General features: G+C 41.3%; 1 protein-coding gene across 2 annotated transcripts; it reads left to right on the forward strand.

Annotated features, from left to right (window-relative positions):
• The first annotated feature begins 1,949 nt into the window (after positions 1 to 1,949).
• wfikkn2a (info WAP, follistatin/kazal, immunoglobulin, kunitz and netrin domain containing 2a) lies at positions 1,950 to 7,502 on the forward strand. Of its 2 annotated transcripts, none has more exons than XM_089018779.1 (4): positions 1,950 to 2,074; positions 2,147 to 2,432; positions 3,393 to 3,709; positions 5,078 to 7,502. In XM_089018779.1, exons 2-4 carry the CDS (start codon positions 2,226 to 2,228, stop codon positions 6,276 to 6,278), a joined length of 1,725 nt encoding a protein of 574 aa, XP_088874905.1. In that variant the 5' UTR covers positions 1,950 to 2,074; positions 2,147 to 2,225; the 3' UTR covers positions 6,279 to 7,502. The 2 variants fall into 2 exon arrangements, with proteins under 2 accessions (XP_088874905.1, XP_088874906.1); XM_089018780.1 differs by having other exon boundaries at positions 1,961 to 2,074; positions 2,172 to 2,432.
• The last annotated feature ends 10,472 nt before the right edge of the window (positions 7,503 to 17,974 follow it).

The raw sequence follows: 17,974 nt of genomic DNA on the forward strand, positions 1-17,974 counted from the left end.
AGGACACTTTACAGTCACAGTCAAGCATAGGTACTATAATAAATAAAATACAATCACAAATAGAATGTAATAAATAAAATACAATTATAAATAAAAACGAGAGAGAGAGAGCTACACAGAAAATGCAATAGGCAGCTTGATAGCTAATAGATAGCTAGCCAGCCAGCTAGATAGCCAATAGATAGCTAGTTTTCTCGCTTCCTTCCTTCAACACACTGTTATGTTACTATCAACCAGTGGAGGGCCATGGATTTTCTCGCTAGGCCTTCAGTAGTGCTAAGCCTGAACCAAGCCAGACTGAAAAAAGTGTAGTGTGATTTACTACAAGTCCACTAGAGGGTACCATTAGTCAGGAAATAACTGACCGACCTTAATTACAGTATGTCTATGTCTTGAAAATGGCTCTAGCCGTAAATCTCCAAAGAAATCCATTTCTTCATATTAGGATTCATAAGACGGAGAATGTTTGCATTTTGACAGCAGTAGCACTACATGCCTGGCATAAAATACGCTTGCACATGGATATCGGTCTAGACCTGCGTTGAGGAATCAGCTTAGTGTGCCACTGTGGCTGGATACGTTTGTTCTCAAGTCTCACTAATAATAAGCTTAACATGAACAGCCACTCGTTTCAAAGCAGATCTACCAGTCTCCAGTGGAAACAACTCAGTTCAAGTCGTTAGCCCTAAGAGTATTTTAAAAACGGTGACGGAAGACGACATCGCTCACAGGTACTGTACTTGGCTTTTATGTTTAGACTCTGACCCTTGGAGTCATTTGTAAGCCACGTGCAATCCTACCCACTACCGATTTGTTACAAGATCTGAAATGAAAGATGTCTTGTAAGGCAAGTGAGCAAAGGGACAAATGTGTGTTTGCCAGATATTGCTAAGGAAATATTGTTGGCATTATGAGGAATAACGTATGTCTGTTTATCTGAACCCAGGATGAGGTCATCGCATGACTAGTGTTTCTGAAAAAGTTCATAGACCAAACTGAAACACATCGGGCCTTTTGGGGCTCAGCAGGGAACCAGCTTGCGAAGCGCAGATTCCATTTATCCACGCACCCAAAAACCTAGTTGACTCTTCATGTTCCCGAGCTTTGATGGTCTGCAAACATGATTTAGTTGAGCGATGACCACTTTGAAAACTAGCAAAGATTATAGGAAGAAGCCGGTCATTCACAGTTTGTGTTTTTGGTTGACGAGACCAGGTTTTCCAATCCAGCACACAGTGGGCATAGTACAACAGTCCAACAGTACTACAGCTCGCTAGCTACTGGATAGATAGATAGATAGATAGATAGATAGATAGATAGATAGATAGATAGATAGATAGATAGATAGATAGATAGATAGATAGATAGATAGATAGATAGATAGATAGATAGATAGATAGATAGATAGATAGATGGCTATCTAGCTAGATCGAGATAGATATATATAAATAGCTATCTAGATATAGATGGATGGGTGGGTGTATGGATGGATGGATAGATAGATAGATAGATAGATAGATAGATAGATAGATAGATAGATAGATAGATAGATAGATAGATAGATAGATAGATGCTGTGAAATGTGCATTTCTCCAGTGTGAGACGAATAAAGGCTAATCTAATAGAAGTGCGTTTGGTGCCATCTTCTGGAGGACAGACACACAAACGAATGTGTCGAGCATTCACAGTACTGTATACACTAATATTAGGTTTAATAAAAGAAGGCAACGATTAAAGCAGGCCCCATCTTCATTGAGTATTTGTTTTTGTTTAAATGTTAATTTGTTTTTTTTTTATTGGAAGCAAAAAGTCACATTTTGAAATTGAATGACGGAATATCACTGCAATCAGTCGACGTGCTTTTTTGTTTGCCTGCTAAGGGTTAAGGCGTCCTTCGAGTGTGGGAGCAGGTGTCTCGCCACTGTGAGCGCGGAGCAACGTCTGCAAACGTGCTGAATTAAGTTGATCCCAACTGTAAGTCAGTCGGCTTCTGCCGCCCCACTGGACGAAGCACAGTAGACTTGATGGCGTTTTTGACTGCCTCTACTCTCTGGTCATTAAACGTATAGCGAGGGTGAGTCAAGACACCAAATGAGTTCATAGCCTTCGTTTTCTACTATTGGACATTATTATTATTATTTTGCAGTTTCTTTCCCCCCCCCCACCCGCAGGATTTCTTCGTCGGTTCTTCTAAGAGTTTAATCTGCCGCGCTGTGACGCACGCTATGTGGTGGATGCTATTTCCGCGATGGATTTGGTTTCCTCTGGGACATTTCTACACTTTTTTGCTCTATATGGACAGTGCGGTGACGATACCGATGTCCGTGGCCAAAGTCGTGTACTCTCACGCGGGTCTGTGCCCCAACGAGCTCAACCCCAACCTGTGGGTGGACGCTATGAGCACCTGTACCCGCGAGTGTGAATCTGACCAGGTGGGTTCCCATCTCTTTATTTGTCTGTTTGTCTATCTATCTATCTATCTATCTATCTATCTATCTATCTATCTATCTATCTATCTATCTATCTATCTATCTATCTATCTATCTATCTATCTATCTATCTATCTATCTGTCTATCTGTCTGTCTGTCTGTCTGTCTGTCTGTCTGTCTGTCTGTCTGTCTGTCTGTCTGTCTGTCTGTCTGTCTGTCTGTATCGCTATGTCTATCTGTCTGTCTCTGTCTATCTCTATGTCTACCTGTCTATCTCTGTCCATTGCTATCTGTCTCTGTCTATCTCTATGCCTACCTGTCTATCTCTGTCTGTCTCTGTATCTGTCTATCTGTCTCTCTCTATATCTATATCTATCTTCACATCCGTGAGTGTGAATCTGACCAGGTGGGTTCCCATCTCTTTGTCTGTCTGTCTGTCTGTCTGTCTGTCTGTATCTACATGTCTATCTGTCTGTCTCTGTCTATCCCTATGTCTATCTCTGTGTCTGTCTCTGTCTATTAACAGGATATTTTTTCTGCAGGTGAGTAACGGCAGCCACACGCGCCAGTGTTCACTCAACGCGGAATTCACATAAAGTTAAAAAAAAAAAACTAAAAACAAAACAAATATCTATGTATATTAAATATCACTCATAAACGTAGTATTGATTTTTGTGTCAGGTGCGAATCTGAGCTTTAGAGACATGGTACAGTACACCCTAGAAAAACTCACGGACAGTACAGTGCCACAAAAAGATGTTATAAGTGACTTGATTTATTTATTTTATTTGTGTGTGTGATGTGAACTTTGACTTACAAGAGCAAACTCCAGATGTGACCACCTAAAAGATAGCTTGAGGATTTTTGTAGCCAATCAAGGTGATCGTCCAACTAAACACATAGAGAATCTGCATTTTAAATGATACAGGTCACTGAAATAATCATTGTCATTCTCTATCCAGGACTGCGAGACATTTGAGAAGTGCTGTCTCAACGTATGCGGGAACAAAAGTTGCGTGGCGGCACGCTACATTGACATCAAGGGCAACAAGGGCCCCATTGGAATGCCCAAAGGAGCCACCTGTGACAAGTTCATGTGTTCCCAACAAGGTTCCGAGTGTGACATTTGGGACGGGCAACCCGTGTGTAAGTGCCGGGACCGCTGCGAGCGAGAGCCGCACTTCACATGCGCGTCCGACGGCATGACTTACTATAATAGGTGTTACATGGACGCAGAGGCGTGCTCCAAGGGTATCTCGATCTCTGAGGTCACCTGCAGGTAACATGTTAAGTATTTTCAATGTTTTCCATATTGCTTTTGCTTTTGAGGAGGTCACGTTTGACTGCGAGGAACATGACGCGTTTATTTTTCAATTTCACACATTGAATTTACTGTCTGTAGCGGAAATAATAATAATAATACTACATTACATTTATAAGCACCTTTCAAAACTCTCAAGGTCACTTTATAGTCACAGGATAAGTTTTTCTGTGGGTGAGCAGCGGCGGCCACACGCGCCGGCGTTCACTCTACCTGGAAGTAACTCAAATAGATGGAAAGCTAGCTAATATCTCGCTAATAGCTAGTCAGATAGACAGCTAATACAGTAAAGTCTCGTTATATCGATATCGGATATATCGATAGTCCCGGTTATATCGATATTATTTCTATGCACGCACGGAGATAATTACATGCAAACAGGGTCGGATATATCGATAGTCCCAGTTATATCGATATTTTTTCGGACTCCCTTGAATATCGATATAACGAGACTTTACTGTATATAGCCAGCCAGACAGCCAATAGATAGCAAATAGCTAGCTAGGTAGTCAGATAGCCAACCAGTTATTCAAGAGTGTCAGTATTTTCATATCAACTTCAGTTCATTTTCTGGATCATTTTCATTTTCTGATCCACTTTCCTCCTTTCCCCTACTGTGGGACTATTAACTTATTCACTGCCATGAATGAATGAATTTATTTGGGAATTAAAAACGTAGACAGCCATTCCAAAATTAGTTCTTTTTTTTCTTGCTTGGGTGCTGATAAAGCGCTGGCCAGACTTCTGGTAATGTTTTCCCTTCCACAAGGGGGCAGCATTTCCCTTTTTTTCCATGTTAGCGCCCTGTTAAAGAACTATATAAATCAATATGTATGTATTGTATTTTGTACCGCTCCCCCCATTTCAAGCTCAGATAACGCCGGACCCATATAATTTAGGAATTAACAATTTTTTAAAGGTTTCTTATGCTGGGTTGAATGTTTATGTGGTCCTGGAACTCAATATTCTGTGGGTCTTGCAATTTTACTGACAATGACAAAACCCCTGACAACTGTATACTGTGTACTGTTGTTGTATTTAACTTAGCAACGCTCAGGGGCGTTGTTTGAGCATGCAGTGTATGTAATAATGAGATGTCATCCGATTGGTTGTCCGGTGTATCAATCAAGCGAAGGGATGTCTGATAGGCTGACGACTAGCCTTGTTCAAAACAACTCAACTTTATTTCTATAGCGTCATTTCATGACAATGTCACATCACCTTGTCATGCGATCTACCAATAGTACCTTGGAGATCGACCTATTGATCACCTCTGACTTACACAAAGAACTCCCGTTTTGACTTGATGGTCACCTCTACCAACAGGTACCACCTGACCTGGCCAAACACCAGCCCTCTCCCAGCCGAAACGACTCTCCATCCCACCACGGCTCTTCAGACCACCCTGCCAGTTGACGTCCAGAGTCCCGCCATCCACAGCGGCCCCTCTCAGCAGGCTGTGTTTGTGGGGGAGACGGCCAGCTTCCTGTGTGAGGTCACAGGAAAGCCGCATCCGCAAATCACCTGGGAGAAACAACTGAAGGGCAAGGACAACATCATCATGCGACCCAATCACGTCCAAGGTAACGTGGTGGTCACCAACATCGGCCAGCTTGTCATTTACAACGCGCAGCTTCAAGACGCCGGAATTTACACGTGCACGGCTAAAAACGTAGGGGGAAGCGTATCTTCTCACTTCCCGTTGGTTGTCATCATGAGAGAAGCGAGAGGAAAGGAAGCGCAAGGAAACAATACCAATCGTCATTTCCCGCCCGCGGAGTGCTTAAAAAGTCCAGACACCGACGAATGTGGAGAGGAAAGCATAAGTTGGTACTACGAATCCAGCCGGAACAATTGCTTCACATTCACTTACAGTCAGTGCGATAAGAACCGGAACCATTTTGACGGCTATGATATCTGCATGCTGTCATGCGGTGGAGAACTGGCAGCTCCTTGTAGCCTACGCAGCGTTCAGGGTCCGTGCAAAGCCTACGAACATCGGTGGGCCTACAGCAACGCCCTCAAAAAGTGCCAATCGTTTGTCTACGGAGGCTGCGGCGGCAACGAGAACAACTTTGAGTCCAAAAAGGCGTGTGAAGGGATGTGCCCGTTTCCCAAGAAGCATCATTGCAAGGAGTGTAAGCCCCGGAGTAAGATGGTGGCCAGTTTCTGCAAGAGCGACTTTGTCATCCTGGCACGGGTCACCGAGCTGACGGAGGAACAGGAATCGGGTCACGCTCTGATGACGGTGGAGGAGATCCTGAAGGATGAGAAGATGGGTCTCAAGTTCTTTGGCAAGGAACCTTTGGAGGTGACTCTTCTGAACATGGACTGGAACTGCCCCTGCCCAAACATCACCGTAGCTGAGAATCAACTCATCATTATGGGCGAAGTTCACAACGGGATGGCGGTGCTGCAACCCGATAGCTTTGTGGGCTCCTCCAGCGCCCGGAAGATCCGGAAGCTTCGTGACGTTTCCAGTAAGAAGAGCTGCAATGTTTTTAAAGAGTTGCCCGGTGCCCAGTAGAGCCTTTTTGCGCACCGTCGTACAGACGCTCCTCGCAGAACCTAATCATCGATTTGAAGACTTGAAAAGGGCGTCAAATCCAGTGGCGGGCCGTGGATTTCATCGCTAGGCCTTCAGTAGTGCTATGTCTGAATCAATCCAGACTGAAAAAAGTGTAGCGTGATTTACTACCAGTCCACTAGAGGGGACCATTAGCCAGGAAATCACTAACCGACCTCTGATGTCTAATTTTTCTTGAAAAGTCCGTCTTGAAAATGGCTTTAACAGTAAATCTCCAACCAAATCCATTTCTTCTCTTCCTTCAGCCATTTTGGGTTGACAAAACCGCGATTGAAATTAACACAATATATTTGTTTATGCAGCTCGCTACCGATACAGTGTGCTAGCTGTGGCCAGTATGCACTTGTCACTAGCGGCTTGTGATCAGAGCGGTTTTTGTAAAATATGATTGGCGAACGCCTAGCCAATCATATTTACGAAAACTCTGCGGTTGACCAGCGCTTTCAAGAAGGCTTTGATACCCCTTTTGCGTTGCCAACTCAAAATCTGATTGGTTAGAGCAACAGTTTGATGGACAAATTTGATGCGACAGGGCCCGCAGAACTGATTGTGAAGGCGTCCAGGTCGATTTCTGACCCTGGTGACAAATGATGGCTGAAATTTGATTGGTTAAATGCTTAAATACGAAAACACACATCTGGAAGCTGCGCAACTGTGGAAAAGTAATGAAAGGAAGCTGAAAGACAATTTTGAATTATTTAATGAAAAATCATGGACAAAATATCAGTCCGTGATTCCGATATTTTGAGGCCAGCAGAGAAGGCTTTGCAGGCCTTTACGGCCCACCACAGGTCAAATCCCAGAAAGCGTTAAAGGTGATTCTAATCATCTCAGTTAGATTTGACTAAATTGATATTAGACCTCGTCTCTAATATTAGCATTGTGTTCATATGTGTTGTTGTATATTTGTGGCTTAAACGGATGTGACACCTCATTTTTATCCACCAGAATCAATAAGCTCTTTGGTACTTTTTATTCGGATTCGTTCACAATCCATGATATGAATGTGAACCACTCTATTTATTTTTCAGATATTTCTTACAGGGTTCAGTACATTATATGTATGAATGGAATTTATTACATAAAGAACATCGCAATGTATATTTCCATGTTATCCATTATGTATTATCATCCATCACTATGGAACTCAATGAATAAATATAACTGAAAGGTCTTTCCGATATTTGTCATTTTTACCCCGTTTTTTTTTTTTCGTCAACTCCATTGCGAATTCAGCTCGCGTTCTGTCATAAGATTGACGCCCACAGACAAGCACACAAACCGCTTCTTGTCTGGCCTTCAAATGTGAAGCGGGTCACATTCCAGCCCAGCTGTGGAGGCCTGCGGTGATGTGTGTTGTGTTGTGTCTGGGTTTGGGGCCCTCGCATTGCACACACCCCACTGGCCATCCCTTTTGCTCTTGTGCGGCTCCTTTCATGTGTAAGAGGCCCGGTTGAAGGCCAAGAGGAAGGAGGAGGAGGTGGAAAATGATGGATGTTGTTGGGTGAGTCGCCACATGTGTGATCATAGGGAGTAATATCGCGTCTGTGTTTCGATTTGTGGCTTTAATATCAGGCTGGAAATGTTGCATATTAGCTATTAGCTACATATTAGCTCATCGTAATGCACCAACTATACAAACAGAAACCAATATATTCTCCCTGTCTCATTTTAAGCAACTGAATGTTTATAAGCCCCCTCCCTACACACACACCCCTCTTCTTCACCCGTCTACCCACTTATACTGTCAGTCACCCAGCCTTCGGCGATGACCTCTGACCCATCTAATGAAAAAGAGGCCACCAAGAAAAGGACCACTTTCATTCGAGCTGCTGACAAAGTGACTTAGTAAGCTCCAGAAGAAAGAAGAAAAAAAAGTTGATGCTCAACTCCTCACATCACAGTCGGCAGCTGACTTCAACACCAAGTTCACATGGAGACCACCAGCCAGGCCACCCGCCCGCCAGACAGACCATAATAATGAGCATGACAAGTTCAGACACAATGCCCTCAGTGACACCGTATGGAGGAGGAACTTGGATGTCGATGGTAATTCATGATATACGTACAATCAAGCCAGCCATGTCTGAACCAAGTGACACACTCGTTACTTCTCAACTAAAAATGAAAATCATACAAGTGTATATTTCACGTACTGTATTGTGTCGTTATTTATTTATTTTTCAGTAGAGATATTTTTTAACATTTGTGGGCGTGGTTCGGTGGGACGTCTTTCAACTGAAAAATGGTCATCGGCACAATAACGTTCAAATAAAGTAAAAGTACTCTTTCTATATATCAGTGACGTAATCTGGGAGGCATAGATATGCAGATGACTTTTCATGTTCTTGAAATCGAATTATTTTTACCGGAAAAATAAAGCCTCATACACTGATGGCAAAAAAACAATTTTATTTTTCATGTATTTTATTTTGGAGGGACTGCGGGTCGGCACGGTTTAATTCAAATGCTAAATTTTCTGAGACTTACGGTATTTGCTGCTTTCATTTTGTGTTGCGAGCAACGTTAGCATTATATCTGACAATAGAAGCTAAAAATTACTCTATTTTTTTATTTGTAGATTTATTTCTATGGTTCTCATTTCATAAATACACCCTATATAATCGACCAAATGCACTGAATAAAAAAAACCTCACGGGGATAAAATTTATAACAGATGGATTGAAATATCCTGTGACTGTAAATTGTCCTTGGGAGTATTGAAAGACGCTTATAAATGAAATGTTTTATATTATTATTATTATTATTATTATTATTATTATTATTATTATTATTATTATTATTATTATTACGTGACATTTAAGAGATGCACTGTCATGCCTAGCCACTAGGTGGTGCTCAATGACATGCCTTTTTTGACCCGGATGTGAAACTTATTGAACATCCGTTATGGGCGGCGAGAAATGTTTGCATTTAAAACTCACGCGCTACTTTGCAAGGTGTTACTGTCCCCCACTGGCGTTAAGTATTCCTAAATGTTACTTAAAGCACTGTTGCACGTAATTTAATTATTTTCACTTCACTGATTTATTTTAAAAAGTTACGACCACATATTTTGGTTGCGACTTTTCTGGATTTCGGTCATTGGAAAATTTTGACGGCACGTGCAAATGGTTAAGTAAGAAAGCAGCGAATTGACATTGTCGTTGGTTGCGCATTTGCAACTTCTTCCTATAAATAGTAAACTGCTTTTCTCAAATGATCCATCGATCATTGACATTTGCAATTCCGAGCTGATAGTGTACAAAGGTGATTTAGCAAAAAAAAAAACCTGCTCACTAAAACTAGAGTCAGCGTCAATGATCTAGAAGAGTTTTTTTCGAAAGAGAACATTCATTCACATTCTGGCCTCACTCGAGTTTCAATGCAACATCCGGTCTCAACCAGGCCTTTCGACATTGAACCAAAGCATGCAGTCCCTCGAAATAGATTTTGTTCTCCTGCTCTCGATACAATGACCTCACAGTTCCTGTTGCCGTGGTTGCAGGAAGGACAGATCGGACCTCCCTCTTTGTCAAGTGCTATGAAGTTGTGCAGACGCTGGAGGGAGTCCTAACGTAAATTTTGACAGGAATACTGCTTGGACGAGGACGTCTGGATCGAGTGATTCTACACCAAGGTCAGTACATGTACTGTATTCTTTGTTGAGTGGGGAAATGGAAATGTTAAACTATTCCCTTTTGGCAGTGCATTGCTTTCATAGTGTCTTCTATACAAATGGTTGTGAAGGCGAGAGAAAAACGTGTGGAATCTAAAAAAAAGTCATTTATTTTCAAGGACAACCGACACCCCGGACAAGTTGTGTCCATAATTTGTAAAATCACTTCGAATGACTTCTACTGAGCGTATTTTACAAAGATTCCACAGCATATAGCTATATTTTACATTTTAAGACTCACGCTGAATATTCAGGAAGGCTTGTTTTCGAGTTGATGACGATGCCTGATGTGACGTCACTGAAGGAACGCCCCCTGACCGAGAAAGCGACACACAATGCATTTTGGGTACTTTGTTTGGTCTGAAAACTGTGTGTTGATCCGTGTTGATGGCGAAATTAGAAGGACAACACATAAATAACGCGATGGTGAATCGTTGTTTGTTGTCGTCATGAACAAGGGGGCGGGACCTTCTGAAACTCAGTATCTCCGGGGTCATTTTGAAGTAGTTTTGGGACATTTTAACTCATTTTTATTAGTGTTTTGCATTTGACTAAAATGTCAGCCTGCATGTTTTGGGTATTTTTGATTGGATTGGATATGCCTTTATTAGTCTCACAGTGGAGAAATTTACATTTCACAGCAGCAAAGTGATGAAAGGAATGAAAGTAGAAAAACGAAATTTTAGATGCTATAAAACGTTTTTATGATGTCAGTTAGGAAACAAAAAAATGGTGTCGCTTGTCCTTTAAGATTGACACCCAGACTTAACATTTCGCATGTTATTGTCTTTCAGAAAATACTTTTGGAACACAATAATGGGTTTGGAGGAAGCAGAAGTAGTTTCCCCGTAGTCTTGTGAAACCAGTTTAGTGCAGGCTGATTTAATCTGAGCACACCATGGGGTCATGTCGACTTTACTTTCCAATGTCATTTTCTCATTAACATAATCATTATCATTGGCGTTAAATTGTCGCGGGGGCTGCTGTTGTTACGCGGTGTGACCTTTGGGTCTAGCATTTCATGACTCGGATTTGGGGGATGTCAACCTTCTTTGTTTACATTCTAAATAGAATATTGAGCCACATGGAAACAGGTTCGTTCATTACGCTAGTCTTTTTTTTTGTTCTTTCTAAAAGGAGTATCACAGGGAGGGAATGCCTGCACCTCTCAGACACATCACTATGTAGTCAGCCAAGCCTATTTTTGTGTGCGTCATGAGTCGTTATGAAAATTATTCATTGTTTTTATTTGGTGTTGTACAGATTCACTCCATGTCCGGATGGCAGAATTAGCCTGTTTCTTATTATGTTGTCGAGATGGAGAGAAATGACAGTTACTGTGTGTAAAAAAAAAAAAAAAGGAAGCTACAGTAAATAGCTTGTCGGGTTTGTTTGGAGAGGGCGTGATGAGTGATCGACAGCTAAACATGCTGATTTATCGGGGAGTGTACAAATGGCTCTTTGTGAGGGCCTACTTGTGTTTATTTTACATATATGAACGGGCAGCATGGCAAAGGCCTTGGCTGAAATCCTCACGTGCAGCTTATGTCTAATGAAGACGTCTGTGCGTATGTATGTGAGCAGCTTACGCAGCATCACATGACACTCGACCTTTGACCTCTCCAGTGATCAACCCCTGTCCAAGTGTATCTGTCTACCTAAGAAAACGAGACTGTGACCGGAATATTAAACTGCTTAAGAAGATTTGACTACAGATGCAAATAAACATTTGTAGATACTGCACATATGCAGTATTCTACAGTACCTGTGCTTATCGCTCTTATCAAAAAATGGATAGAAATTGGGCTAGCGATGGGAATTTAGCATTTGACATAGGTGGAATCAGAATTTTTTTTGTGCGGGTGAGCAGTGGCAGCCATTCGGGCCAGTGTTCACTCTACCCAGAAGTAAAAAAAAAAAATAATAATAATAATAAAATAAATAACAAATCATATGACAACACAAAGTCACAGAGAGTAATTCATTCTTCAGCACTTGCTTTCCCCCCACTACCCCCCCCCCCCCCCCGGGTCTTCGGTTAAAGCCGCACGTGATTGGTCAAGATCCGTGGTAGAGGAGGAAGCGGACACACGCAGCAGTGAGCGGGGGGAGGGCTGACAGAAACAGAAACACACACACACACACACACACACACACACACACACACACACACACACACACACACACACACACACACACAAAAGGAGACGACAGAGCTTGAAACAAAAAAAAAGTGAGAATGGTGAGAAAATGGATAGAAAGCACGGTGAAATTTGGATTTGTTTCAACTTTATTGATAGTCCAAAGGCAGAGTGCAGACTGCAAGGTTAAATTATCAATCAGACCACTTGACCAGACCTTGTCTTCTCTGAACTTTTGTTTCTTCTCGAGACTTTTCGCACGGACTTTGGTGGTCGACATCGCTTTTTACATGTCGCGATATTTGTTATAATTACCATTAATGCTAATATTTAATGATGAAAACAGAATCGAAAATATCTCAAAATTATATGTAACCCTTTTTGTGCCGTATATCCCTTAAAATGTGCATAAATATGGCAAAATACGGCCGATTGACAGGTATGCAAATATATACTGTGCTGCTAGCTCACGCCCTGACTGCACTCCATTTGCGGTTGTAACGATTCTAATAGCCTTGGTGCGGCCATCGTGGCACCTAAATACGCACCATAAATATACTGCTAACACATAGTTAGCAATAAATATATTCCTAATGACCGTCATGACTCATTACCATCACTGTGAGGTTAGATATATAGCCCATAAATGAATAACAATAACAATAATCACAGTCTTATTACAATGTATGGCACCTTTCAAAACAGGAAGTGACCGGTGGAGGCTAAGAACAGTGAAAATACTCCATAACATACGCCGCCTCACATGCGTCCGCGAAAGTACACAAGGGTTTTCACGCCTCAGTGTGGATTTACGCTTGAGGCGGTCACGAAAAGACATCCCATAGTGGTATTGTGCATGTAAAGCCTTCTCTGCTGGCCTATAAAATATCTAATGTGAATTATATTTTGCACATGAATTCTTCTTAAATAATTCCAAATTGTCTTTCGGCTTCCTTTCATTGCTTTTTCCCTGTTGTGCTGCTTTCATGTGTGCGTTTTCATATTGAAACATTTGACCAATCACATTTCACATTTGATCAATCTACCTGGACGCCTTCAAAATCAGTTCTGCAGGCCCTGGAGCATAAAAATCAATGTTGCTTTAATCAATCAGAGTTCGAGTTGGCAACCCAAGTCCTGCTGGAAGGTGCTGACAATATCAGAGTTTTCGCAAACTATGATTGGCTAGTCACATGATTGGCCAATCATAGTATCAGCAGCCGCTAGTGATAAGAGCATACTGGCCAAAGCTAGCACACTGTATCAGTAGCGCGCTGCATAAGCAAATATATTGTTGTGTCGATTTAATAGCTGTTTTGTCAACCCAGAAGGAGTGAAAGAGCAGAAGAAATGGATTTGGTTGCAGATATGCTGTTAAAGCCATTTTCAAGACGATTTTTTCAAGAATAGATGGACATCATTAAGGTTGGACAGCTCCGAAGCTAGCAAAAATAGCAAATAATATAGCAATTTTATGAGGTTATCATGAATCCACACCTCTATAGTAAAAATGGAAACGTTCCTAGCCAAAGTTACCCTCTAGTTGACGTATAATAACATCGCACTGCACTCACAGCTGATTGATTCAGACTTAGCACTACTGAAGGCCTCGGAGTGACATGCACGGCCCGCCACGGATGCATCAGCAATGCACTTCATATTCTGGGGTTTTCTTTTCTTTTTAATTGTATTTTTTTTTCTCGTCTTTAACACTTTAGTTTATTGTTTTTAAAACCAGGATTTGGACTTGACCTCATGTGATTGCAAACAATTAATTTTAATAGCCTCTTGCGAAGCAATGCTCCTGTGCGATTGTCACTGTCGAGACCAAAGCTAGAACAGACAGAGCTGGGCTTCAGTAATAATGCCCCCATGTCTGTATGTGTATGTGTTTGTGTTTATGTGTTTGGATGTGTGAGCCTGCTGAGCCAGGCCTCTCATTATGAGCAATGTAATCTGAGCTTTTGGGGCCCGGGCAGGCCTACCGATTGAAGTGAACGATGGTCAAGCGCTGGTGCCCCCCCCCCCCCCCCCCCCCCAGATCCACCCGCCATACTCCCCCTCTCCCGCACTTCCCGTCTTTCCTGTGCTTTCACTCTGCTTAGCTCGGCAATTCTGATTATGCAGCGTTTGTTGTAGAGATGTGGTGGAGGTTTGGCTGAATGGAGTTGAGGGTTTTGGAAGCTTTAGTTTGCCTATCTCTCTGTTATTTATTTAAAGGACAACCGACACCATTTTTTTTGTTTCCTAACTGACATCAGAAAACGTTTTAGAGCAGGGGTGTCAAAGTCATTTTTTGCAGCGGGCCACATTGTAGTTATGGTTTCCTCTCGAGGGCCGTTATGAATTTGGGGAACGCATTAGAATGTTTAAATCCCTTCAAATATTACATATAGAGCACACAGCAAATTAATGAAGAACTCTTTTTCAAATTTGAAGTCAAGAATAATGACTTTTATTGTGGTTGACATCCAAAAATAAGAAATTTTGGCTCAGATTTTAGCAATCATCATGGAATTTAACAAGTTTGATTTGCTTTCGCGGGCCAAAAAAAATGATGTGGCGGCCGGATTTGGCCCGCGGGCCTTGACTTTGACACCTGTGTTTTAGAGCATCTAAAATACCCAAAACACGCATGCTGATATGTTTAGTCAAATGCAAAACACCAATAAAAATGACTTAAAGTGTCCCAAAACTGCCACAAAATGAGCTGGGCAGATTCAGAAAGTCCCGCCCCCTTGTTCGTGACGTCACGCCAGGATACTCCTTCACAAACTGCCTTGATCCAGAATCAAATAATACATTTCATTTATAAGCGCCTTTCAAAACTCTCAAGGACACTTTACAGTCACAGGATATTTTTTCTGCGGGTGAGCAGCGGCAGCCATACACCCTGCGTTCACTCAACCCGCAAGTAACTCAAATAGATAGATTACTGTATGTATTAGCTGGCTAGATAGCTTTCCATCTGTTTGAGTTACTTTTCTGATGCTCACCCGCAGTAATAGTATCCTGTGACTGTAAAGTGTCCTTGAGATTTTTGAAAGGCGCTTAAAAATGAAATGTATTCTTATTATTACTGTATCTATTAGCTAGCTAGCTAGCTTTCTATCGATTTGAGTTACTTCCGGGTTGCGGGGTTAAAATTATCGCAGTGAAAGCACCTACAAAGGATCATTCCTCAAGATGGTGAAAGAAGAAGGCTACGTTCCTCATCATGTATTTAGTGCTGATGAACGACCATCACAAAGGTAAATAAAACAACTTTATTATACAGTACAGTTTATTTATTTAATTATAATACCAGACACATTTATTATACATAAAATGAGGTATATTTTGTGTAGTTTTAAGACTTAGAAAATTAAAAAGTAGCAGATTATGTTTTATGGGGACCTCGGAACGGATTATTCTCATTTTAATGGTTTCCTATGGGAAATTAATTTTTGGGATACACACTTTTTGCCTTACACACTCTTTCTGGGAACCAATTAAGTTTGTAAGACAAGATATCACTGTAATCCATAGCTTTGGGGTAGTGAAAAGAACCATCTAGAAAGGTGACCTTGTTTCTCCTCAGCAGAATTGGATCTGCCTTCCGCAGAACCGAGGGGTTTGCATGCGTATTATTGGCGTATTATTGTCACGTGGAACGTGTGTCTCTGTGAGGAGGGGGCCGGGGGGGTGTTGGTTGTTGTTCCCCAGGGGAACTCTTCACCTCTTTTCACAAGCTCTAGCGTTCATTTTCTTTGTACAGCGTGTAATTGGAAGAGTGACTCAGCGCGGGGTTCACTGGGGAGCACATTATTATTTTGTTGCCACTTCTGCCCCGCTGCAGTTTGGTTTAAAAAAAAAAAAACAAACAAGTGCGTGCAATGCCGTTCCGAGTTGCCTTCCTAAAGTCATGATGGCTTTTGATTTTTTTTTTTTGGGTCAACAATCGACGTTGCGACATTTGGAAATTGTCCTTGAGAGTTTTGAAAGGCGCTTTGAAATGATGATTTATTATTATTATTATTATTATACAGTAATACATTGGCTTACGAACTAAATTGGTTCCCAGAAAGTGTGTGTAAGGTGAAAAGTGTGTATTCCAAACATTAATTTCCCATAGGAAACCATGAAGATGAGAATAATCCGTTCCCAGGTCCAGATAAAACATATTTTTCAACTAAATAAGCCTTAAAACTACACACAATATACCTTATTTTATGTATAATAAATGTGCTATGGTATTGTAATTGAAGAAATGAAATGTTCATGTATAATGTATAATAAAGTTGTTTTATTTACCTTTGTGATGGTCGTTGATGGCACTAGAAACTTCATTAATAGCTGGTTCCCTCGCTCATCTTTTCTCTTCAAATTGTACAGAGGAACGCCCCTGACCGAGAAAGCGACACGCAATGCATTTTGGGTACTTTGTTTGGTCTGAAAACTTCGTGTTGATGGCGAAATTAGAAGGAAAACACATAAATAACGCGATAGTGAATCTTTGTGTGTTGCACCAAGACTACTATTTGATACTAGTTGACACAAATTCCCAGCAGACAAATCAGCCCATTTCCAACGGAGCTTGGGCGCCATCTTGCACATTTTCGGGGAGCTACATTGGAGTCCAGACGCCTCAAAATGATCCGGAAGGACTCCTTTAATCGATGGCAAACATTTATGCTTTCCTCTTCAGAACTATTTGAATCATATTTATAACTGGATGAGTAACAAGAAAGCATCTTCTCCGAATCTGAACTCTCTGAAGCCATTGTTTTGTGTCTGGAGTATCCTGGCGTGACGTCACGAACAAGGGGGCGGGACCTTCTGAAACTCGCCATTTCCGAGGTCATTTTGAAGCAGTTTTGGGAAACCAAGTCATTTTTATTGGTGTTTTGCATTTGACTAAAATATCATACTGCATGTTTTGGGTATTTTAGATGCAATGAAACGTTTTAATGATGTCAGTTAGGAAACAAAAAAAATGGTGTTGGTTGGTTGTAAGTAAAAGTCAAACCGCACGCGTCATATTTTTCATTCTCTAGGCTCTTTTCTCCATCCTTTCTGACAATAGGGTAGCTGATGATTTGCACGCTACTATTTTTAGTCGCAAATATACAGACTCATCTAACCTTCCTGTAGCCGGGAAGGGAATTTGAGAACCGTTGAGGAGAGAGGAGGGTGTGGTGGTGGTGGTGGTGGGCCTCCAGCGTGTGTCCTCAGGGTAGATCATGTCAGATGAGTTTGACCTGCCTCTTCTTCTTCTTCTTTTTTTTCGTAAGCATTGTGCAATATCTTGTGAAATGTTCCAGAGATTTGCTCTCTCTCCAAGATAAGCAGAAAAGTGAAGTTGTTGATGCAGACTTTTGTGTAGAATTACATGGGAGAGGTTAACATGGGTTCGCTGTTGGGTTCAACACTAAGAATCGCAATAATCGAATAAAATCCAGAGCCAAGAATAGGGGGTCCAATAATAATAATAATAATAATAATAATAATAATATGTTACCAGAAGTAACATAAAGTAAAAAACAAACAAACAAAAACTAAATAACAAATAATAATAGGAAACGTTTTGGTTTTCGAACAAGGTTTCTGGAACGGATTATGGTCAAAAACCCATATTTTGACTGCACACAAAAAAAAAGTTGACCTTGCTTCATTTTTTACTAAATGTCTACTTTTCTTTTGAAAGTACACCCCCGCCCACCCCACCTCAGCGTCTCAGTGCAAAAGAAGCTAATGAAGGAGGTCCAAATATTAGACTCCTGTTGAATTATGGGACATAGTTCGCATACTTGAATTATATCCATGACTGAAACTCA

The sequence above is a fragment of the Hippocampus bargibanti genome, linkage group LG17 (assembly GCF_051943395.1).
Source record: "Hippocampus bargibanti isolate YZ-2025 linkage group LG17, ASM5194339v1, whole genome shotgun sequence".
NCBI classification, from domain to species: domain Eukaryota; kingdom Metazoa; phylum Chordata; class Actinopteri; order Syngnathiformes; family Syngnathidae; genus Hippocampus; species Hippocampus bargibanti.

What these genes read in the sequence shown, in the direction of transcription:
- wfikkn2a (XM_089018779.1), top strand. Translation starts at nt 2,226, where the DNA reads ATGTGGTGGATGCTATTTCCGCGATGGATTTGGTTTCCTCTGGGACAT. An exon ending in GCGAGTGTGAATCTGACCAG is followed by an intron (nt 2,433 to 3,392) that starts GTGGGTTCCCAT and finishes TTCTCTATCCAG; the next exon opens with GACTGCGAGACATTTGAGAA. An exon ending in ATCTCTGAGGTCACCTGCAG is followed by an intron (nt 3,710 to 5,077) that starts GTAACATGTTAA and finishes CTCTACCAACAG; the next exon opens with GTACCACCTGACCTGGCCAA.